The following is a 25644-nucleotide window of genomic DNA, read 5'->3' on the forward strand; positions in this document are numbered from 1 at the left end:
CACGCGCGGCGGGCACGGGTTCAATCCCTAGTGTGAGCGTTCCATTTTTTTTTTTACATTTTGCAATGTTTACATTTCTTTTTTACAATTATCACTGAAAAATACAATTGCTGTAAACAATACGTCGCTGATCTAAATGCTATGGGATTCCATTTTTGACACCTCTGCCGCACAATGCCACTTTCAGATGCAGGACTTATGAGGCAGCTCTTCACGCAACACCTTGGGAGTATTCTTTTCGGAGCCGATCACGGGTATTCACCACGGGCACTCACTACTGATTGCCAACACTTAAATGTACTAAACAACTCATCTTGAAGTACAGAACAGCGAGCAGAACAAACATAACTGCAAAGAAATCGCACGGCAAACAAATTGCTCAACGCATTTCGTCTCCTGCGCGCAGAAAAAAAAAAAATTGCACAGTTAGGTGTAGTTACATGACTTCCACCACTCACTCTTTCCTCTCCACTGCTCCTTGCAGTGCGGGGGTTTCGGTTTCGGTTTCGAGCAGTTGCATTTTTTGGCTTTATTAAAAAAATATGTGACTTTGCAGCACAATGTAAATTGGGTAGGGTAGTATTCCAACACCATAATAAATCACCTGGCAAAAAAGAAAGAAGGTTTTTTGGGGGTGTCAATGTCCCTCTAAGCACCCATATCCAAATTTCTAAGATCTGAGAAGATATGCACAGTATATTTATATGTAAAATTGATGCCCGGACAACTGTCCATTCCCAATTTTTTCTTCGCGATTACCTCTAAATTTTCACTGTGCGCTTGCCCTGTATCTTACGGTAGATATTGCGTGTTTGGGGTACATTCAATAAAATGAACTAAAATTACCGGGTGTCTCAAGTAGCGGCCAGGCTCTTTAAATCAATAGCAAAATTTGGTTTCTTAACCTATCGCACTACGATTTTGTGCAGCGTTGCCACAGGTGGTGCATTTTTTCTATAAAATTTGCAAAGAGTGAACTTGCCTGAGGAAAAAGTATAGAAAGAAAAAGGCTTAACTTCTATGGAAACCCAGCGAAGCCACCAGTCTTCAATCAATAAGGCGCCCTATCGTTTGAAGACTGGTGGCTGCACTAGGTTTCTTTAGGAGTTAAGCCTTTTTCTTTCTTTACTTTTCCTCGGGTGGGTTCGCTTTTTGCAAATTCTATAGAAATTTTATAGATCTATACACGTCTGCAAGTCCTCTCTCAGGGCGCCGCCATCTTCCTCAGTGGGGTGTGCTGCGTGGCCATAGTCCGATTATGATGCCTAAGCAAGGCTTCGTAATCGGATTATGACTCGTCCAAGCACACCCCAGCCAAGCAAGATGGCAGCACCCTGAAGGCGGACAGGTTCCACGAAATAGCAGCGTTCAAAAGAGTTTCTTTTCCGTTGCCTGCACGCCAGCAGGTGCTAGCGGAGGGCATTCCTAGCGCCACCGGCGATGGAAAAAAACGGGCTGTTTTCGAACAAAGTTTGCCAAGAATTCCACAATTTGAATTACCTTCCACCGCAGTCAGCGGGACAACATTCCACCGGTTCCTCCGCTTTCTCTATAGGGCGGGCCAATGGCGTAGCAAACGCCACAGAGCACACTCACTACGAAAGGCTGCCAGGTGTTCTAGAAAGCTTGTCAATCTACTTTGATCTGGTAACGTTGCCCCACATCGCGCGAATGCGACGCCAGCAGCCAACGACTTTGCCGTGACATGCCTCAGCTATCGCCGCGACTGTACAGTGTACTAAGGCGGGACTGCTAAATTTTTTCTTTCGTACAAGTGGATTGCAGGCTTACACGTAGCAGCACACATTGCCACTGTCCAAAGCCCCGAGGGTTGAGTTGATCGTACAGATGGTATCTGTACAATTTTTTTTTCCCCAGCCCATCATACCTTCTCTCGCCTTGATAATCCACGTAAAGTTGAATCGATTTTCTCCAGGACTAACTCCTACAAGTACTCACCTCTCCCATTATGTATTTAGAATTGAAACGGCCTGCCCTCAAGCTCGGTGACAGCAAATGACTACAACTATTTTATGCAGAAGCTTGTTAAGTTGTTTGAATAATCTATTGTGTAATGATGCTTGTTTCTCTTCCCTGTTCTCATCAGTGTTTTCCCAATTTTATTATAAGTAATGTGAATTTGATGTACCCCCCTTATGTAAGGCCTCAGAAAAGCTCCTTAAGGTAATAAAATAAAATGAAAAATGAAATCTAGATCACTCGAAAATGATCTGCCACGCTATTGGGCAGTTCGCTTTTCTGCCATTGAGTGACTGGGCCGAACAAACGACGGAGAGACCTTTTTTTATTGATGAGTCTTTTTTTTTTAGTGAGTCTTGTAGTTCTTGTCCTTTCGTTCCTGCAAAAATCTGAGAAAGTTTATTTGTCTTACCTTTTTTTTTTTTCATTTTTCAGGGAACGCAGAGAGAAGGGAGAGAACATGCCCTCGGCTCTTCCGAAGTTCTTACTGGAAAGACCACCGGTGACAGGTGGGTAGTGTGCTGGGAGCAGATGATGAAGGGTGCCATTTGGCAAATCGCCTGTGGTCACCGACGAGGTGAGAACGGCGGGGAAGAGCATAGGTTGTCTCGCCTTCAACGTGAGCTTCCTACCTTCGACAACGCCTTGGCGTCTCATGCACCTCGAGCGTACTCGCAGCCAAAGTATGGTGGAAGGCACAGAGCACACGCTGGACATCTGAAAGACGTCCAGCATGTGCTCTGTGCGGGCGTCTCAAAGACACGCCCTGCCCTTCTCATTCTGTCGCGACTATAGTCTTTGGTTTACCACAAACAAATGCAGATGTTTCAAGAAAAACAAAATGTGGGTCACCAAACTCGCCGCTGTTTCAGGAAATAACATTGTTCTGATTTTCGACTCGATAGTAACGCTTCTGATGTATAACCCCGAAGGATTGTTAATTTTGATTATATTTCACAAACAAAACACGTTAAAGTTTGGAGCCTTTGTACTCGGGAAGCTTGGGACAAACCGACGTATTTCAACTTGTACGAGGCAGTCTTCGTAAATGTGAGAGTAACGGTCGGTGCTCCGTCGATGCTTGGGATGCAAGCACGATGCATCCGACACAGATAAAGTCAATTAGTGCAAGCACAGGCCCTATACAGTCGCCGACCGATTATTCGGACTTCGCAGGGACCGAAAACACGTCCGAATAATTGAGCAGTCCGAAAGATCAGCAGATTGAAAAACTTGCCTTTATTACTTCCAAGTGGGCTTAAAAAAACGTAAATAGTGCCTTGCTTCAAATTATGCCTGCGTGCCTTGTTTTAGGTTACGCTTGCGTTTGCGTTCGGCAACCTTCTGTTAGCTTGAGAATCGCTGCCTTCTTTTCTAGCGTTATGGTCAAGTACTTTCTGTGCTTCTTAACGACACACCTCGACGGCAGAAGAACAGATGGGGCCGTGACGTCCAAGCCAGCTTTGTCCAAACAAGATTAGAGGCGCAAATTCACAAGCGCAAAATGGCAACTGGCGACGCGAAAGTGGGGCTACAGTGGCTTAAAGGGGGTAGTGTAACGAATGAAACTGGAGAAGCGGCACAGCGTTGGAAGACGGCCGCGGGTGGCGCTGGCGCTTGCAGCACCGTCGTTCCGGCTATGGCTCCGGCTTGGCCGCTTGGTCAGCTTGGCTCCGGCCAGCTCCGGCCGATTCGCAGCTGTCGACTACACTGTCGTCTGCTAGTTTCACATTTTTTATTCACTTTCAAACACAAATCATGTCGTTGGAAGTTCACTGGAAAAAAATAATTGTTTTTGATGTATTTATATTAGTTATGAAGCGTGTTAGGGTGCCCCTATTTGCCGGCCGATTGAGGCACCCAACGGAGCTGCGGATCGAAGCGCCACCTACATCGTCTTCCAAGGAGCTGCCGTTCCTGGTGCATGGTGGAGGCTACGCGATAACCACACTACCCCCTTATAAGTCACTGTAGTGGGGCGGAGGTGCGAAGGGATGAAAAGAAACAAAGCAAAATGATGATGATGATGATGATTACATGCAGCTAAATGAGCTAAATGGAAAAAAGGCTAGCATAGCGTCACCTAGCGGTAGAACTCAGGAGTATTCAAGTAGCGCTGCCAAACCAAGCCAATCCATTTGCAGCCAACACAGAATTCAAAATGGCCGCTGCTCAGAGGTGTTTCCCGCTGCTCGCTAGCGATGGTTTTGTCCCAATAATCAAACTTTCGCACTTCAAGCTGTCCGAAACATTGGTCGTGAATATGCACTATTTCTATGGGGTAACTCACGGTTCCTCCTTTAGGTCCGAAATATCGAACAAGTCCGAATTATCGGAGTCCGAAAAAAAGGTCAGCAACTGTAATTGGCTTACTGAAGCTGGCACTATAGTTATATTCAGCATTATAGCTAGGCTGTCGTGTTTTCGGTGTGTACCGAGAAACGCCGAAATGTAACCCTCAAAAGAAGTCTATCAAAAACTGGGAAAACCAAAGGACCTTGAATGGAGCTCTTCTTGAATAAGAAAAGGCCAAGCTGGACGGGAAGACATCTTTGTCTACTGTTTCATTTTGTGTTGACCGTGAACACAGAAAGCACTGAAGTGTTTGTGAGGTCCTTTTTTGAGGAACCACACATCTTATCTTGTTTACTTCTCTTACCAGTTCTTGAGCCACGGGTACATGAATGTGACCTTAGCTCGTCGACTCCAGTTACCGCACTCAGTGCAGCTGTGTAAATGGCGTAATCCTCTAGGTAAGCGCATCGCATTCAGGCCACTAGACGGAGGTGGATTGAGATGGCGAATGCGCATTATACGGAGGATTATGGGAAGCTACTCGGCTGCGGGAGCGGGTGAACAGCCGAAAACATGGTGGCATTCTTATTAGCGGCGGTGGAGAGCGGTACCTCACATAGTCTTGGGTGTTCGCCCACATTTTTTTCCCAAGAAGAAACGTGAGCTTATATTGCCATCATAAGTCAGCCGAATGTTGCCAAGCTGCTCGGTGAGGTCGGTCCCCGTCCAGGCCTTGCAAATTGCGACTTGCACGTCGTGGGGGAGTCCATAAAAGCTCCGCGCAAGTCCGAATGGCGCCAAAAGCTCCGACCACTGGTTCCAAAAAATGAGCAGCCCCTACCTCGGGGCCGTTCCTGCTTGCGCCAGAGCCTCTCGGCCTCAGGGTCTGACTGTAATCGACGCAATCTGGCGAGGCAAGGCAAGGCGGTGTCTTGCAAGCGGTTGGAAACGATTTTGCTCGCGGGGCATGCTCACCGACGTCGCCTCTGTACCAGAGTGACCCATACTGGAGACAGCAGCTTGGGTTTCGATGTCTTTTGTGTCTCATAACTTCTTGCAGGGCGTCGAAGACAGCTTCGCCGTTCTCTACACTCGTCTAAAGGGCTTCCGCGCGTGAGACACCGGCCGGAAAACGTGGTCACGTGGTGCGTCTGGTAGTGGAAGTGCAGCTTTAACTTTGAGATGTGAGGCGCCATGGTGTCATTTTCACGGACATCCATGTAAACTATGATGGGCTGAAGTCACCTTTGTGTAAATGCAGCTTGGGACTCTCTCCTGGTGTTTGGGTCATGTGCACATTCTTGGGGGTGGTGAAATTGCATGCTCTGTGTCCTGTTTCTTTCGGCAGAAGCCTCGATAAACATTGATTTTTGATCCAATACAAAAAAAAAAAAAAAAAACACAAAATTTTTGGGAAAAAGTAAACCACAAAAAAACATTCTCAAAATCACTGAACCCTTGTTCTTGCTGGCAATAGGAGAGTTCTTTGTCCCTGAATGCTGCATGCTTCTTTCCGCAGAGAAAGATCTGGAAGGCAAAACTGAGGACGAGAAAGAGATGATTAAAATGATGGGATTCGCAAACTTCGACACCTCCAAGGTAAGAGAACATTTACTCGCATTTACTAGATTGATGCTATATTTGGGGCATTTATTTTTTCCAAACAAAACCAGATCTTAAAAGTACCAGAAGTGGCATTGAGGAGCCTCTGCAGTTACACAATTAGGCATGGACCGACTCAGTGGTTGAGTAATTTCAGATAAGGCTCATCTGAAAAGGTTTCCAATTGACATTTTTAATTTACTTGATATTTTTATATGTCATTGCCTAATGTGTAAGATCAGCAAATCCACGTAAATTTTGAACCAGAAAATAAAAATCTTGAAAAAAAAACAAATTTTGAACCAGAACATAAAAATCTTGAAATAGAAAAACTTGGATATCATGAGTACTGTAATTACCACGTTTACGTGATCTGTCGCTCTGCTCAACTTTAATGTTTGATAACATTAAAAATAGTATCAGAAGGAATCTGGGCATTTTTTGGAAGGCAAAAGATAAATTCATTGTTCCTTGAAATATTCATGTTTTTTTTTTTTTTAAACAGTGGTCTCCAAACTTTCTGGCTAAGGGGCCAGATTAGGGATCTGTCGCATCTTGAGGGCCGTAAAATTGACAAATGAATATAAATAAAAAAATACTAAATAAATAATGCTAAATAAGCATTTAAATACAGAAGTGAAAGCTTGAGTAACAATATAGGAAAAAAACGAAGGTGGATGAATAGATGTACTTTATTGTGAAATTCAATATTAAGCTAATTGCGACATTGCACAATTATTAAAACCCATAAAACTCGCCAGGCATTATACAAAGTGCAATGAAACTCTGGCATACTCACACAGGGCAGAAGACTAACGAGAAAAGTAGAACTGATGCTAACAATATGCAATAGTTACGACACAGGAAACTAAGCACAATATACCAAGAATGCAAAGGAATTTTCATATGCATGCTGTAAAATCCCTAATGTTTGTGAGCCCTTAATTTTCACGAATTTTGCGAATTGAAAAGTTCGCAAAATTTAAAGGCACGCTGAAATTTCGGTTCTCAAGAGTTTTAGTGCAGGTGTCTGGAACTCGTGAAAATTTATGGCTGTGATTATGTCCTCTGTGACCGATTCACGAAAAATAGGGGCCGCGAAAATAAAGGGATTTACAGTATTTAGATACGAAACGGGACTAAGAATGGTGGTGACGAAAATATCAAAATATAAATAATGCGAGAGGACCCTCATTATGATAATCAGTTTTCTCTCCTTGTTGGGATCTTGGAGTGCACGGTTGGTGCGTTTCGCGGCGCTGTTTCCTTACGCACGCTTATTTTTGTCCCGGTAGCAGCAGGCTATTAGTAGAAGTGGGCCGTAGGCTGGGGTTCATTGGAGGGTCCGTGGCAAGCCACAGGCTGGTCAGAAGACCCCCGCAGGCCAGATTTGGCCTGCAGGACGGGGTTTGGAGATCCCTGTTCCAAAACATGACACACATGGCTCCTTGACTACTTTTCGGCAAACTTTGAAGTCATGTCTCTTTCGAAATATTTTAATCACATATTCAAATTTCAAGTTTAGATGCATTGATACGGTTTTAGAGATATTCACACAGATCTTGCGATTCTGAGATGGGTATAAAAGAAACCACGTTTGATTTATCTTAAGTTTATGTTCTGTATTTTGGCCAGTAATCAGCTCTTTTCTGGGTGGAAAATGGTGAATTTATTTATCATAGACAAAGGCAATAACCTATAAAATACCAGCTAAATTAAACATTGACTGGCCACCAGAAGTTTACATGCATAGTGACAACTTTCAGCAGTGTATATTCATGCTCATTAAACAAAACTGCACAAAAAATATTTCTGCATTAGAGGATTGTTCTGCAGTTCTAACTGTTATGTTTCAGGGCCAAGTTTTTCTTAGACATCTCTATTATTTTTTATGCACATAATTTTGATACTCTCATTCTGGGCCTTTACCGACACTGCAAGCCACCCCATGCTGTCTTCAGTGCAATGTTTGTTGGTTTATGATCCAGTAATTTTATCTAAAAGCTTCTTTCTTTTTTTTTCCCTAAGAACCATTTACATTCCTTGGAACATTTATTTTATTCGTAGGCATTTTGGGGAATACCCTTATCAGGGTTGTACAGCATGATTTTGTATCTGACGTGAAGCCCGACTTTGAGTAATTTGAAACGGAGAACCATGTAAGTATGTATGGTCACTTTAAGGCAGGGGTCTCCAAACCCTGGCCCATTGGACAGATCCGGCCCGCGGCCTCAGTCCTTCCAGTGACCAGATCTTAAAGTACCGCTAGCTGCCCGCTGCTACCAACGCAGCAGGCAGGGCGTCACTGGTAGCATCGGTAGCAAGCCCGCTGCTACCAACGCAAAAATAAACGCATACAAATAAATGGTGCCGTGACGCATACAAAACACAAACACAAAAATGGCAAAAAAACTTTTTTTTTATATATATATATTTATATTTTGGTCTTTGAGACTGCGACTGACTCCCAATCCGCACCCTTGGCCAGAAAGTTAGGAGACCCCTGCTTTAGGACATAGAAAAAGTTTTAACATACTTCTGCGGCTGAGAATTTCCGTACAATTACCGTAACCTTTCTGAATCGTATGTTTAGGTGCTGCAGGCTAATATTTCCTTTTTTCACAGTACGTCCTGTACAAGAAAAGTGTCATTAGTGTCAGCTTATGAGGGAAATAAACCAAATTTAAAAAATTTATGGGGTTTCTTCACCACAAAACAACTATGCATCGCCGAGCTCTCATTCTCCACTCAAATGTAGTGCTAGCAGCCCGAACCAAACTCCAAAGTTTCAGAACTAACCGCTATTCAAAAGTTAAAAGTGATTTTTTGAAATTTTTAATGAGAAAATGGTGGCCAATGGAGGAGGGAGCTCTCGAATGCACTGAGCTGAATAGCACCAGTTACCGAAAATGGGCCCATTTTCACGGTTAAATTTTCAAAAAATCACTTATAACCTTTGAACGAAGTAGCGGCTAGTTCTGAAACTTTAACATCTGGTTTGGACCGCTAGTGCTCGTGCATTTGGCGGAGCAGGGATGGGCAAAATACATGCAAATATGTATCGAAATACAAATACAAAATACTTCATCAAAAGTGTATTTAATTACAAATCTAATTACATTTTCAAAAAAACATTTAACTGCAAGATACAAATACAACCAAAATTTGGTCTCCCTCCAAATACTTTTCCAAATACATTCCTCAAAATTTGCAACCGGCGACTTCAGGGCACCTGCAACGGGTTTCTGGATATCTCATTTTAATTTTGCATCGCACACTCGGGAGTTAGTGTGCGAGGCTCAAATAACGTAATAGAAATATAACCACAAAAAATATATAATCAGCTTGGACGTAATAGGGGAAAAAAGTACAGAGCTTCAAGCAGCTTTTTTTGTCGATTACATTTTGGTATAGACCAACAAAAAACCGAGACGACCAAGACGCGCAGCACTAGCTAGAGAATTTTTTATTGTTACAACTCGCACCAGTTACGAAAATCTGGACGACCCGGTCGGATTCGCGCATTTAGAATGTTCCAGGCAAAAATATGGATGGAAATCAGGCTGGAAAGCGTCACAAGTTGTCACAGGCCCTTATTTAGCCAGTCTGCCTGTGAACGTCGATTTCGTCGCTATTCTTGCCCTGGACTAGCACCGTAATCACAAAGTCACTAAACGCTTGTGCTTGATTGAGAGACACTGCATTCGGTGCAGAATGTAGTTTTCTTCCTGCTCTAGACACTGCAAATAAATTTGAGGGATGTATTTTCCCCCACAAAATTGTATTTAATTATAATTGTATTTGAAATACCCACGTTTTAGTATTTAAATACACACATAAAATACATTATCCAATTTGTAATTAAATACAAATGCAAAATATACAAAGTATTTGAAATATGTATTTCAAATACTTGTATTTGAAATACTGCCCATACCTGGGGCAGAGGATGAGCGTTCGGGGATACTTAGTTTACTGTTGCAGTGAAACAAACCTTGTAACTGTTTGGGACATCCTGTTAGGACCTGACAGGCTTAAATAGCATGTGCTGGAATATTTTCTCTAGAATGTTCTGCCGTATATTATTTAATTTGCTCGTGGGTTTGGAGTTGTTATTGGAATAGAGTATTCACTGTTCCAGGGAAAGCATATGCCGGGCAACAACACCTACGGCGTTCATGTCATCCACAAGCGAAAGTATCGGTGAGTGCCTTACCTCTTATTCTTTCGAGCAGATTTTGCATTGACATTGAATGGACAACTTCTTTGTTTTCATCTTTCAAACGTTTAGCAAAGCCAGTGCTAGGGCTATTCAGCTAATAAAGATAATTTTATTTCCAATAAACATGTACGGTCGGGCCTTAATATTACACAGATGGCGGAATGTGTGGCTCTCAGTACATGCTGCTCCACCTGGAGGACCCCTGCGTGATGCAAGGGCTTTCCAGGTGGTGCAGCCTATACCAAAAAGAGTGGCTGTTAGGTCTAGTTGGTTGTTCATTTCATTAAACTTGTGTGTGCACAGCAAAGATGAGAACGAAGGGAGGACAGGACACAAACAAGGCACATTTTTTGTGTCCTGCCCTCCCATCATCCTCGTCCTTTCTACGCACGCAAAAGACCATGCTGCGCCATTCTCGTTTAATGGTTCGCGTACATACAGTGAATTCCATCAGCCCTCAAAACCACCAACTGTTGAACCCATATGTAGAAGGCTCACGAAACTAGTGTAGTAGGGAATGGCTGGACCGGGGACAACACAGCAACTTTGCCTGTCTGGCCATCTTCCTTTTCTGCCCCCCCCCCCCCCCCCTCCTCTCCCCTCACTTAGGTTTACCTGGGTGACTGCCAACATTGTCAGTTATTGGATGACTCATTCCACAGAACCATGATGCCTACTGATTGAGTCATCCAATCATTGATGTTTTCCACATTCACTTTGTATACATTTGTGCAAAAAGGTGGCGATAAGTCTGGGATTGGCCGGCGGGCAAAATTACTGTGGCATCCATAGTGGAGCCGTGATAAGTTTGGTGAGCACTGTACAAAAAGGCGATTATTTGAGAAGCATCAAATGCGGGCAGAGTTGCACGTGTGCCAAAACCAGTTTTCCACAAACTTGTGACACAAAGAATATCTCACTGCAGCAGCCCACAAGTAAAGTCTCCTGCAATATGAAAGACTTACTGGGGGTGCGTGGCTGGCGGGGGTGCTGCGCGTGCTCCGGGCGATTCCATTCTACCCTGAGGGCAAGACTGACGGTGGGGGTTAAAGCGCAACACATGCTTATCAGCATTTCGGTTTCGTGGTGAAGAGCAGTTCGTCAGCGTCATGCACGGCTATATCATATTGTCGCCAGAATTGCCGCCTGATGGTGCATTTACACTTGCGAATTCGCGGGCGGATTTGTGCTGGCAGAAAGTGGATTTTGGAGCCGGGTGGCAAAATCGACTCGTTGCTGGCGAAAAATCTGGGTCAGTCCTGAACCCAGATTCAGATTTTCCACCAGAGATGAGTTGATTTCGTCACACGGCTCCGAATTCCACTTTCTGCCTGCGCGGATCCGCCCGCAGATCCGTAAGTGTAAATGCGCCCCGGCCTGAGCCAAGGCAGTTACTGTGCTTTCGATAAAGTGTTAGATCCGTGCGATCCTTCTCACAAAGGAATGCATTCTTCGACGCATTTTATCTTTGAAATGTTTGACTCAGGTATAACTGTAGTATTTGTTTATTTGGCAATGCCTGTTGTAACATTTTACACCTGAAACAACTAATGAAAAACAGTGATGACTAGTATGCTTATTTTGAGCCTTCGTGACCACATCTCTTGGCACGACGCCGATGAAGCAAGCTCTTCTGCTAAATTCAAACTGAAAACTGTTAAGCGTGTTCAAGCTCGGTTGAGCCGAGTGGATGTCCCCCCTTTCAAGGCAGAGTGAAATTGTCTTAAAGCGCGTAGCACTCCCGTCAGCCGCCACCTTAGCCTTGCGCTCCCAGTGGGTCTTTCATAGTGCAGAAGACTGACTACATTTTATTGGATTAATTTTTTTACCTGCAGAGAGATTGAGTACTCAATGGATTAACTGAGTGTTGAAGGAAGAGTGATAAATTTCGGCGTCTCTCCCCATGTTGCATGGTGCAACAGCAAGTCGGGAAGAGCGGCGGAAAAAAAAAGTTGCAAGCGACCGCACAAAGTTTGTTGAAATTGACAGTGGCAGCTGCTGCGTTGTTGAAAGATGAGCTTTGGAAGATTTTTATTTGGTGTATGTGTTTTAGGATGCTCAGTCACGGCTGGACTGGAAGCACGCGCTCTCTTTCTCTTCTTACGGCCTTTGCAATTGGGGCAATCGCCAACTCCCGCCGCAATTCGCGGGGGGCGCTGTCACCTCACCCCTGGTAATCCCTGGAGGGGCTTTAACCCCTGGGCTCTACCCTTTGCCGTTTGCACAGAGCGTGTGTGACAGTGTATCTCAGCACTGTCACAACTTGCGGCCGAGAGTTTTTATAGCCTGTGACACCTGATCCTAACGTCTAGACCCTCAGCCACTATCTAATGCGCTTCTGATGAGCCCAAAACGGTGAATATTTGACGCACATCTCCGAGAGATTCAGGAGTAAAAAGTAGTAAGTAGAGACAGCGAATGCGCGGAAAAGCTATACTCGTCTTTACCTCCAGGACTTCTGTTGCAACTCAAGAACAGGAGGAAACGGACCCCTTCTACGTGGAAAATCTTTAAATGATAAATAATTTGTACAATCTCGTGAAATGTAAGCAGGCCCAATCTATCTATTGCCGTGGTCTGCATCATCATTTCATAGGCCGCACATGAAGTCGGCCAGCTGCTGTAGACGAGGGTGTAGTAGTCTGTACAATTTTCGCACAGTGCATATTACAGCCTAAAGTGCTTCCTCGAGGGCTTGTGCACATATCCAGCTGATTTTTTGTTTTCTGTCCGTGACTGTCGTTGCATGGTTAATCAGAAGGATTCTGAGGAACTTGTTTCAAATTAATCCAGCCAAGCGCTTTGAGTGACTGTTGTCAATGCCCTCTGGGCAACTTAGGATTGGTGCATCTTCAAGATAGGGTGCAATGAGTTGCACCCTATCTAGTTGCAGAACTTCGTACACATTTGTACATGGAAGGTGCTTAACAGCCTTTAAAAAAAAGGCAACAATGTCGTCCAGAAGTACGAGGAACCTAGGATTTGGATAATGAAGTCTGCTTTTATCCTGGCCTTGCAATAAGACGAACAGAGGATCACCTCTGTTACTCGTAGTCAACAGCATAACACAAGCGTCTCACCCAGACTCACTAATGAGTTTCACCAAATAGCCACCGACGTACATCAGACTAGAGCCACTAAATAAGCTACGTTTCAGAGTAGCGACACTTGGCCATATTGTGTCTTAAAATAATGGTTGCCAGTTATCTGAAGCTTTATCTGAAATCACAGGAAAGACCTTTCCGCCTTCCACAAATGTTTAAACAGTTTGTGACAGAGCAAAGCAGTATTGCATGAGCTTCCTAACACCGAATCTAATGCTGAGGAAGTCACACTTTTGAATCATGACGATCGGCAGTTGCGTCTGCTCTGCATACGAGCCAAAATGGCGGCGCCCACAACAATGCCGGGGAACGGAGTGCCGATACTCTAATCGCAGCTCATTTAGTGGCTCTACATCAGACCAAAGTTGCCAAAACAACAACCTACGAAGCTCGAACACCAGCGCAAATCAGCTAGAAGGGACTCTCCGAGCGAGTTGAAGTGGGGTGATGTGGTTGCGCTCCTGGCAGCAAGCAAGTGAACTACATATGGAGAAAGAATGCCTTTGACTCCCGGGCGATTGCAAAGGCCGTAAGAAGAGGAAGACAGCATGCACTTCCAGTCCGGCTGTGGTTCATTTTAGGAGCTTTGCTTTTAGTGGGGTAGCTGTAATAGATATGTGAAAGGTGCTTACGTGCAACCGCTTCTGCCTCACATTCGAATTCCTGCGCCCTTTGCTGTTATCATGCTGCAGTGGCGTCTTGCCACTCCCGCTCCTCAGATGGAGAGCTGCAAAGAATGGGTATGACTAGGGGAGGGAGGGAGGGAGGGAGGGAGGGGAAATGGAAGTGCGAAAAAATAGAATGAGTGCCGTGTAGACACGCCGGAGGACCTTCCAGAACCCTAAAGCTGGGGCAAGGGGCAAAAAAGAGGAAGTGTTAGCGCCTTGCTGCACATGATGTGGTTGCGCGAGGGCGACCACAGTGGTTTTTGCGTACAAACACCGCAGAAGTTTGTTCAAAAATGGTGCTAACAGCTACTGCTGTAAAATGCAATAAGGTTAATCAACTGTGCATAATGATTTTGTCTGTATACTTATTCTGCCATGTACAAGGACCGGCCTATGCACCAATGATCCAGAGCGCTCAAAATCCTGCTTTAAAAGGAGTATCTATCATTAAGGTAGCAATTTTGGCCAGTTGGTTCATGATCACCTAAAAAAGCACCAAAAAGTGAAAGCCGTTTACAACTCCCTGTAATGCCGAATTAGAGCGCAGCTCTTGAGGAGGAGGAGGGAAGGGTACTGAGGGGGGTCAAGTGACCTTGGGTGGGGGTCACGTGACCTAGGGGGGTCACGTGACGATGCCGATGACGTCATCAGTAACGATGACGATGCGGATATCGATGACGTCATCAGTGATGATGACGATGCGGATGCCGGTGACGTCATCAGGGATGATGGCGATGCGGATGCCGGTGACGTCATCAGTGACGTCACTGATGACGCCATCAGCGATGATGACGATGCGGATGCCGGTGACATCATCAGTGATGATGCGGATGCCGGTGACGTCATCAGTGACGTCACTGATGACGTCATCAGTGATGATGACGATGCGGATGCCGGTGACGTCGTCAGTGACGCCACTGATGACGTCATCGGGGGTCACGTGACCCTGAGGGTCACGCGACTTGGGGAGCCACGTGACCTTGGGGTCACGTGACCTTGGGATGACCTTGGGGGTCAAGTGACCTTAGGATGACCTTGGTTGCGCCGACGGCGACGGCGACGCCGCTCAAGCCGGGAACGGGCCCCTAAGAGCTGCGCTCTAAAAACACAAGGACGAGGAAGTAGACAGACAAGAGCGCACTCGCAACTGGTTTTTACTTGTGGAAGCAATCATGTATGTAGCTTCAAGCTAACGCATACTCTCTCCTAAGATCTGTTTAGCCCCTTTAACAAGAAGGAATACTCATTCACTGATAAGGAAAGGGACGTATCACTTATGCATTTTCTGCCCTTTGCCTTCAAAGTCCAGGCAAAGGGCAAACAATGCATACGTGATATGTCCCTTTCCTTATCGGTGAATGAGTATTCCTTCTTGTTACGGGGGTTAAACAGATCTTAGGAGAGATGATGTGTCAGTTGGAAGCTATATATATGATTGTTTTCACAGGTAAAAAACAGTTGCAAGTGCACTCTTGTCTGTCTACTTCCTCCTCTTTGTGTTTTTAGAGCGCAGCTCTTAGGTGCCCGTTATCGTATTGAGCGGCGTCGCCGGCGCCGTCGGTGTAACCGCGCAGTGCATTATGGGACGTTTCCCATGATGCAATGTGCGAGGAGGAGTAGGAGGAGGGAGAGGGAGGAGAAGTGGAAGGGGAGAAGGGAAGAGAGGAGGGAAGGGAGGAGGAGGTGAAGGAGAAGAAGGAAGAGGAGTGAGGAGGAGGAGGTTTATACCCTTCCCTCAGTGCCGTTCCCTCCTCCTCCTCAAGAGCTGCGCTCTAATTGGGCGTTACAGGGTGTTGTGTCTTTCATTTTTGGTGCCTTTTTAAGTGAGTATCTATCATGTCATTATAACAATTGAAAACTTTTAAGTGTGCTTTACTGGCTATGGACTTTTTTCCCTAACTTTTGGCATGTTCCTTTTTCTTTTTTTCAGTCAATACATGAATCGAAAGGGAGGATTCAACAGGCCTTTGGACTTCGTTGCTTGAAACATTTCCTTGTGTGCTCATAGCGCATGCTTTCGTGTAACCCCATGACCTAATAAAATATTATGTGAACACTTGTCGGACAGGAGAGTGTTGTTTGAGTGGCTTAAAAGTTAAAAAATCCCACTACTCCTTTCTAGTATGCGCCGCCTTTTCCACCGCTTGGTGGCGGGTATGTCAACGGGTCATTTCTTATTTTCGTACTTTATAAGCTGCATTTGTTTTTTTTTTCGATCTAAAATACTGAACGAACACTACTTTTGTACATAATTGAAACGGTTCGCGCCACTTATATTTTGTATTTCGACTAAAAAGAAGCTTTTACCGGCTTTAACCAGTAGTAAGTCCAGGACCAAAAACGTCACATATCGAGCGCTTTCGGTACCGCGGGTCGCCCCCGTCGGTGGAGGAGGTTTCCGCGTGGTTCGGTTAAAATATGACTCACTGATATTTAGTTACTCTCTCCGTGCCCGCTGGCTTGTCCGAACCCAAAGAGACGTGGAAACCGCAAAAAATGTAGATGCTTAAATATTATTGCAGGCCCCCTTTAATGGGGGCTCAGTGTCTTTAACAGCGATACCTAAATGTTCTTCTATTTGGAGTAAACGTGCGGAAATTGGTTGCATGTTTCAGAATGAGTGCGGCGTTGCGCCTAGCAGACGGAGTTGACGCACCCCACGACGTCGGTGTGCTTGTTCTGGTGGCGACGAAAGCCTTCTTTCGCACATGCCTCAGCTGCCTCGGTCCGGGGTTTTGTCGACCCAGCCGGTTGACAGTGGCACTCGCAACGGCCGTAGCGGCTCTGCTCACCATCGACTGGGCATTAGCTATGTGATCACCGGTGGCAACCGCGCCCTTGTCTTCCCGTTGCGAAAAATCTCAGCGCGATTCGATTAGTAGCTGCTGCTCGACGGTCATCATGGTCGCCGTCTCTCGTCGCGCAGCTGGTCACACTGCGATCGCACTGTGCTTTTCGACAAGCGGTATAGTAGTCAGAAGCAGTCGTCGTGCATCGCGAAGGCAGCCGGATGCTCGCTGGTCGAGCCATCGTTGCACAACAAGCATCGCCGCCATTTCATACGCTCTAGAATCCTGCCCAAAGCTTGTTCCCATTCGTGCAATAGAAACAGATGTTACAAGCCATACATGGGTAAATTACTTTCAAAATGTAATTTAATTACAATTACAATTACTTAGCTCCCAAAGTAGTTTAATTACAATTACAACTACTACTACGCGAAAGTAGTTCATTGCAATTACAAATTACTTTTTAAAAGTAATGCAATTACTTTACAATTACTTATTTCTGAGTTACCCACCTTGGGCCATATAACTGTAAACGAGTTATATGGCCGCTGTATAAATGTCACGAATTATACTTTACTTTTATGAAATTCGTTAAATGTAATATAGAACTTAATTGTTTGGAGTAATGAACTCCTGCGTTCTTATATTCTAAAAAAAATAAAAATAAATGGCGGCAAAATTCACAGGTGCGAGGTGAATCTCCTTAGAGCTTATGCAAATGGTATCCAAGTCAAACCTACAAAAAATAAACTTAAAAATAATACAAGGAAACAAACATGCGACAGTAGCTAATAAGAGAAACTTGTAAACGACGTCAAACATTTCAAGAATACGACAACTTACGAAAACATTTCAGCCACGATGATTCGCTGCCTCTCTCTGTCTGTGGACTTGTAACAAGCCGGATGTGGGTAACCGTAGCACGCGAACTGTGGGCGCTTCCACAAAACTAGTGTCACGATAGCAGCAACTCTATTGCCAGGGATTCTGGGTTAATTCAGTGCACGGTAACACCCAAAAAGCTCCTGAGATAGATAATAAATTTAGGATCGTCATATAGCTAATCATTAGGTTAGCAATGATTGTATCGATGTATGCGTCTCATAAAGAAGACCGATTTGAATTTAGCATGGCAAGAACAACCTCGAAAAATTCATGATACACTGTAAACGACTTTATTTTCCCGAATTTCGCGGTTCGCCTACAATTCGCGAAAAATAAGTCCCGCGAGCAATTCCGGTAAAATGTAAACACATTGGGGTCTATAGTGCGACCCCACCGCGTCGCGAAAATTAGAATCCGCGAATTATTCCAAAACTGCGGCCTCTTGGACGCCTCGATTTCATGATTTACTTGAGCGTGTTTCAGCTGGAAGATATAGACGAGCCATTATTATTATTTTTTTATAACTTTAAGTATTATTGAAAGTGACAAAAAAGTTGCTAACCTGCAAATGTTTCAGCAAATCGGAAATCGCCTTTCGGTCTGTTGAATTTGTTTTCAGAAACCGTGTGGAGAGTTTGCACCTCTCGATTATATTTTTTTACAGTGCTGCTAATCTGTTTGAAGAATTTTTCGTAACAAGGCCCCGGCAGCCTTTCCTTTTCCAATGTAGATAAGACTGTGCAGGTTCTCAATGCAAAGCAGCACTGCGCGCCTCGGGACGGCTCCACAGGCCAGGACGAGAGGACAACGCGTGGATGGTCACGATAGAGGTGTAAAAACAAAGTGAAAGCAACACCCTCTATAAAAAAAGGAAGCCTTCAACGGACAACAAATGTAAAAACAAGCTCCCTACAGTCTAAAGCCCTGGTTTGTAAGTTTTGGAATCTCGTCCAATCAGGCTGACAAACGGTTGAAAGGGTTAGGTAGAGCGAACACTAAATAATGAAAATTTATACAAAAAGGTAGACGAGGATTGGGAGAAGGAAGAGCAGTGTAGCAACAACAGTTGGAAGTAAGGCAGGGTGAGTCGTGTTAATGAGACCTGCTGCTTCTTTGCTTCTTGGCCTCGATGTTAGAGTAGCACGACTTACTGTTAGCGGTACCAACATACGAGATAGAGAAGTACATAAAAAACTCAAAGAAAAGAGAATAATTTCATGAACAAAAAACTCCCCAAACTTGACTGAAATATGTAAGCGAATATGCTAGCGGCGAAGACGCGTAAGGAGAATCTCGAACCTCCCCACCTCGACCGGATGATGTGATCGGAGCCAACCAGCTCGTCTTCGACCCCGATGCCCCCGTGTGGGAATGAAAAATAAGACCCCTAAGAAACAAGGAGCAACATGAAGCGAATGAGACGAAGAGTCAGATTCAACTACGACAGGAACGAAAACGGACGCGAATGTAGCCCTCATTTATCAAATTATTTCTCAAATTCTTCATTAAATCGTTTTAAAGTCTACAAAATCCTTCATTCCGTTCTATCCCAGCCTCTCTTTCCCATTCCTCTTTTCCCTTTTTTTAAGCAGGTTGGGAGACACTCTCCCCTGCCTCTTGGCTGTGCTGTCGTCTCCGTGGCCAGGGGGGAAAAGCGCCGCCGCCGCAAAATCTTGCAAAAAGTAATTGTAATTGTGCCTGAACTTTAGCAATTACTGACGCTAGAAAGTAATTAAACTACAAGTACAATTTCCTTTAGCCAAAAGTAATTATTACAATTACAAATTACCAGGAAAAGTAATTAAATTACAGTAATTTAATTACTGTAATTGAATTACTACCCAAGTATGTTACAAGCACGAGGACATCACTCCGAACGATGCTTGCATGAACGCTGGCTTGCACTGCGCAAGCGCGCCTGCTCGACAAGGACGTTGAAAGCCGGGAGGACGTTCTTGTAGCTCCTACACTCGCACTAGCTCGCACTCATGGTGAAACAGAGAATCAGGTGTGTCGCCGCAGTTAATCTGGTTACGCGACTTCCGATATGTGCTACGTAGGTCGTGCGTGGTCATACGTCATTTTGTCGTCACGGTCCGAACTCGAAGAGCGACAGTTACGGCAAAGGGTTGCTTTCGTGTTTCGCGAACGTTCCCATGGGGACTGCGTGGAATAGGAGCACGCGGTTCGTAGAGGGAAGGAGTTTCCGAGAAACACGAACATGACCGTTTGTGACCAGAATAGCACTCTTGAAGATGGTATACTAAGTCAAGTGGCTCCAATTACTATGTGTACCACTGGTATTCAGAAATTATTAGAAAATCTTCCAACAAATTCAGCTCCAGGCCCTGATGGTATTTGAACGAAACTGCTTAACAACGATTTTAGGATTAAAAGAATTTCCATCTTGTCATTTTTATGTTGTTTATCGTCCTGGAGGATACAGAAAACATCTTCATTTGAAAATGTCGCGATTCCGGTGCATAATCGCAAAGCGAAAGTCGAGCTTTTTCCCCCCCTTGCAGCCGCGAGTGGCAGCCGAAAAAACTACAGCGAAAAGATTACGTGACCTCGCTCGGCTCTAAGCTGCAACATAATGCCCGCTAATGTACGCAGAAAGAGGGAGAGTAAGCGTCCTCCGAGAGAGCACACGGGAAGCTACAGGGCACCCCGAATTACGTCACTATACTCGCGGTCAGCTTTCTGTGGCAATCGGAAGAGAGGAGGAAAGCGCGTGTACAGCGGTTCGTGCACCCTCTCCCCTAGCATTGACTGCATTGCCACAGAAAGCTGACCGCGAGTGTAGGACTGGGACCAGGTGTGACCCTGAAGACTGGGAGTGAGTTGAGGGGTGCCAAAAATGCCAATATTTATCTTTTTTTTTTCTTACACAGCAACTAGGACACGGAGGCGAAATCGGTTTTCTGTTCTTTACTTTAGAAGTGTCAGAGGGCAACTTCCACAAATGTTTGACCGAAGTCCGGAGATTGTTGCACCCCCCTCTCACCTTCCCGCCTTTTAAGCTGTGCAAATATGAAGCTTCCACTCCTCTGTCTGCTTTCCCAACAATCCTTACGTACTGGTGAAATTTCTGCCAATTTGAAAGAAGCAGAAGTAACCCCAATTTTTAAAGGGTAACTGCAAAGAAAAAAAAGTTTTTTTTTAAATAGCCTAATTGGGACAAGCATGTCAAAAAACAATTTTTCCGCGAGAAAAAACATTTTTTGCAGCAATATTTATTGCGTGAGACTCATTTTAGTTTGCGGCTATTTCGTCCGTTTTAAAGGGTAACTGCAAAGAAAAAAAAGTTTTTTTTTAAATAGCCTAATTGGGACAAGCATGTCAAAAAACAATTTTTCCGCGAGAAAAAACATTTTTTACAGCAATATTTATTGCGTGAGACTCATTTTAGTTTGCGGCTATTTCGTCCGTTTTAAATCGCGCGCCACGAAGTTGTGATTATGTGACGTCAATCCCAAAAGGTACTCATTGGGCGCGTTCAGTAGCGCCTCCCTTGCCTCCGAACGGAGTGCCTCGAGTCGGAGTCATCGGAGCGCCTACTGAACGGCAAAAAAACCCGCGGCTCCAAACCTGCTTCTACGCAATTTCCGCTTCCTCCCCTGTGCCAGACGGTCTCCGAATAAACTGGAAGCAGACGATGGCGAGCACGATCGCTTTTCTTGGACGCCGGTATTGAAGAAGTCTTGACGAAGTCGTTGAAGAAAAAGCGGGTGATTGTACACATCAGCGCTGCTGTTCGAAGCGATGCAACGCGATCGAGCCCATCGAGCCCTTCGCTTGGCGGTGCAAAGGCAGCTACTGTTATAAAAGCCGACAAAAAACGTCGTCAGCACACGCAAAATACAGAACTCGGCAAATCTACCCCGCCGGTTGCGATACCTTTATACGGCCATACGTCTGTTCTGCCCTTCGTAACGAACTTCCTATAAAATGTATTCGTATACACACGGAAAGAAAATGTATTCGTATACACACGTATACGCTCGGCGATCAAGGTTTTGTCGGCCGAAGCGAGCGTCAGCCAACGTGCACCCCGATTTAGCTACGCAAACACAACATCAATCGGGAGCATGCTCTGCGTGAGTTTCCGACCAGCTACCGAATTCGCGTTCATACCCTGCCTTGCTCTGTTCAGCGCGGACAGGACTATCGTCGATAATCACCGAGTTTCCGTGCAATGGCGATCAAGACACGGCGTCAAATGAACGTTTACGTTGTTTATTAGCATATTCAAACCAAACAAAATACTGTCCAATGCATTTTCCGAAAGAGCCTTACCTGAAAAAGATATTCGAACGCGTTATTCGTCTTAACTTGAGCACTTTTCATTAACAAAAGCGAGCAAACCGGGCACCAGCGACAGAACCGAAGCAGCTTATCCCGCCATATTGTTTGTTTTTTCCTTTTTTAGCGCCGGAAATCGTCACCAGTCAGGAAATTACGTCATTTTAGCTCCTTTGACTCTACGTGCACCGTCTCCGGACTCGGTGCTTCGGAGCTTGACTCCGAAGCCCCGGAGTTACGTGCACCGGAAGTGACTTTTGGCCGTCCAGTGGAAGGAGTCAGTGACTCCTTGACTCCGGGGCCGCTACTGAACGCGCCCATTGGCTAAGAGTTTGATTGACAGCTTAGAGCTTGGTTGTTAAACCTTTGTTATATGTTGCAATTTCGTTTTGAGCGGCATATTTTTACGTTTAAAGAATAACCCATGTGATGAGAGTTATTATTCTTTACAAAAGGTTTACAAGACGGGCACTTCCGTTTGGATTCATACAAACAAAAGCTTCGCCATTCTTTCATGGCCGCCGAAGTCTCTGCTCCCGCCTGTCTCGCCTACCTCGACTAATCGTTTCGCCGAAGTGATCAGTGTTTCGTCGTTTCGTGCTGACCCAGGTGCTTGAGTGAGACTTCTTGAAGTGAAGTAATGTGTGTTTAGCAGCTGTCGCAGGTGTTAGTGATAGGAAGCGACGCGGGGTCTTGGCTTTCATAGCGCGGCTCTTTCGTTTTCCTCTTTGCTTGCTTAGCGTGCTTTTTTTTTTTTTTTTTTTTTTTTTTGTGCTTGTTTGCGCGTGCAAATGCTGACTTTTCGGAGATGTCAGATGCGTGATCCCGACAGTGAGCCTTCCAGCAGCCATGTCGCCCCGAAAGGAATGCTATTTGGCTGGAGGCAATCGGGCGTTCGCGTAGCGACCAACGTGTCTAGTTACGTTCTCGTCATATCGCTCTGGAGGCCGTCGAAATTCGCCCCGTGTGCACCTAACGTCCGCGACTAAACAGAAAATAAAAAAGCACTGCGTCCACTACGTAAAAATGGTCTCAGTTCATACATCTGTAGGCAGGTACGAAATCGTGCCCAAATTTATTCGCACCTCACGATGCAACACGTCGCTGTGCAAACGCAGTCCAACACGATGCATAAAAACGGCAGATTTAGGACAACAATTCGGAGTCCGTTGTTCAATTAAAACGACGTAATTTTGTTGAAAACGCCCGCAGCTTTTTACTCACGGTATGCGTCGGGAAACTTCCACATTTTGAAACAGAACGAGGCAGATTTACTTCTAAAAACGCTCCCAGCGGCCTTCCGGGCCAGTTTGACTGGATCAGCTGACGACGACGGGACTTAACTGGTTGAACGTCAACCCCACAACAACCAATTTGCGCTCCGTGTTAGCACCGCATTACACACACCACGAACGTTTCAGCTCTGCGGCATCGCCGTGTTGCACCAAACAGAACGAGATCGCCGAAACCAACGCAGCGCTGTCGTGAACCTTGGCTTGTGGTTGCGCACTCGTGGATTCTGTGACTTCCTTCGCTTTCAAAGCGCGCACGACGATTACGAACGATACTTTCCGTCTTCCGGGAACATCACAGGGGCACTTCTCCGTTCACGTCTTCGCTACATGTGCTCGCAAACCGCGTCAAACCAAAACAATACCGCGGCCTGGCTGGCCTGGCGTAGTTGCCAGATCTTGCCGGAAGTCGAGACGCCGCGTCGTTCAACTCAACGAGCCCCTCTACCTCGTTGGTTCAACTCCGCAACGCAAGGAGAGTGAGGGGCGGGGCGTACTCCTCTTCCGCGGGGGTCGAAAGAGCGGGAGTTTCAAATGTGGAGAGGTTCTGACTCTACTAAATTACGTCCTGTGGCGTAAATATTGATAAAAAAAATCATTTTTTTCGCGGAACATTTGTTTTGTGACATGCTTGTCCCAATTAGGCTGTTTAAAAAAAAAACTTTTTTTTCTTTGCAGTTACCCTTTAAATCGCGCGCCACGAAGTTGTGATTATGTGACGTCAATCCCAAAAGGTTCTCATTGGCTAAGAGTTTGATTGACAGTTTAGATCTTGGTTGTTAAACTTTTGTTATATGTTGCAATTTCCTTTTGAGCCGCATATTTTTACGTTTAAAGAATAACCCATGTGATGAGAGTTATTATTCTTTACAAAAGGTTTACAAGACGGGCACTTCCGTTTGGATTCATACAAACAGAAGCTTCGCCATTCTTTCATGGCCGCCGAAGCCTGCTCCCGCCTGTCTCGCCTACCTCGACTAATCGTTTCGCCGAAGTGATCAGTGTTTCGTCGTTTCGTACTGACCCAGGTACTTCTTGAAGTGAAGTAGTGTGTGTTTAGCAGCTGTCGCAGGTGTTAGTGATAGGAAGCGACGCGGGGTTTTGGCTTTCATAGCGCGGTTCTTTCGTCTTCCTCTTTGCTTGCTTAGCGTGCTTTTTTTTTTTTTGTTTGTTTGTTTTGCTTGTTTGCGCGTGCAAATGTTGACTTTTCGGAGATGTCAGATGCGTGATCCCGACAGTGAGCCTCCCAGCAGCCATGTCGCCCCGAAAGGAATGCTATTTGGCTGGAGGCAATCGGGCGTTCGCGTAGCGACCAACGTGTCTAGTTACGTTCTCGTCATATCGCTCTGGAGGCCGTCGAGATTCGCCCCGTGTGCACCTAACGTCCGCGACTAGACAGAAAATAAAAAAGCACTATGTCCACTACGTAAAAATGGTCTCAGTTCATGCATCTGTAGGCAGGTACGAAATCGTGCCCAAATTTATTCGCACCGCACGATGCAACACGTCGCTGTGCAAACGCAGTCCAACACGAAGCATAAAAACGGCAGATTTAGGACAACAATTCGGAGTCCATTGTTCAATTAAAACGACGTAATTTTGTTGAAAACGCCCGCAGCTTTTTACTCACGGTATGCGTCGGGAAACTTCCACATTTTGAAACAGAACGAGGCAGATTTACTTTTAAAAACGCTCCCAGCGTCCTCCCGGACCAGTTTGACTGGATCAGCTGACGACGACGGGACTTATCTGGTTGAACGTCAACCCCACAACAACCAATTTGCGCTCCGTGTTAGCACCGCATTACACACACCACGAACGTTTCAGCTCTGGCGCATCGCCGTGTTGCACCAAACAGAACGAGATCGCCGAAACCAACGCAGCGCTGTCGTGAACCTTGGCTTGTGGTTGCGCACTCGTGGATTCTGTGACTCCCTTCGCTTTCAAAGCGCGCACGACGATTACGAACGATACTTTCCGTCTTCCGGGAACATCACAGGGGCACTTCTCCGGTCACGTCTTCGCCTCTTCGCTACATGTGCTCGCAAACCGCGTCAAACCATAACAACCAAAACAATACCGCGGCCTGGCGTAGTTGCCAGATCTTGCCGGAAGTCGAGACACTGCGCCGTTCAACTCCGCAACGCGAGGAGAGTGAGGGGCGGGGCGTACTCCTCTTCCGCGGGGGCCGAAAGAGCGGGAGTTTCAAATGTGGAGAGGTTCTGACTCTACTAAATTACGTCCTGTGGCGTAAATATTGATAAAAAAAATCATTTTTTTCACGGAACATTTGTTTTGTGGCATGCTTGTCCCAATTAGGCTGTTTAAAAAAAAACTTTTTTTTCTTTGCAGTTACCCTTTAAGAACGGTCAAAGGAATGAGTTGACGCAGACCAATCTCTCTGACAAGTGTACCTAGTAAGCCGATGAAGCATGTAATTTTCTCAAATGTTATGGATCATTTGTCGGTCCAACAACTTGCTCTTTATAAACCAGCATGGTT

The 25644-nt window shown here is 45.4% G+C and overlaps 1 protein-coding gene across 1 annotated transcript; it reads left to right on the forward strand.

Annotated features, from left to right (window-relative positions):
* Positions 1 to 2415: 2415 nt before the first annotated feature.
* LOC8040607 (U4/U6.U5 small nuclear ribonucleoprotein 27 kDa protein) lies at positions 2416 to 15936 on the forward strand (the record flags this gene model as incomplete). Its single annotated transcript, XM_042288854.1, is given in 4 exon segments — positions 2416 to 2489; positions 5795 to 5874; positions 10019 to 10080; positions 15802 to 15936. Coding segments are annotated over 4 exon segments (271 nt in total), but the record flags the coding sequence as incomplete, so codon positions are not given.
* Between the last annotated feature and the right edge of the window lie 9708 nt (positions 15937 to 25644).

Source organism: Ixodes scapularis, unplaced genomic scaffold (genome assembly GCF_016920785.2).
Source record: "Ixodes scapularis isolate PalLabHiFi unplaced genomic scaffold, ASM1692078v2 PGA_scaffold0__279_contigs__length_252992795, whole genome shotgun sequence".
NCBI lineage: Eukaryota > Metazoa > Arthropoda > Arachnida > Ixodida > Ixodidae > Ixodes > Ixodes scapularis.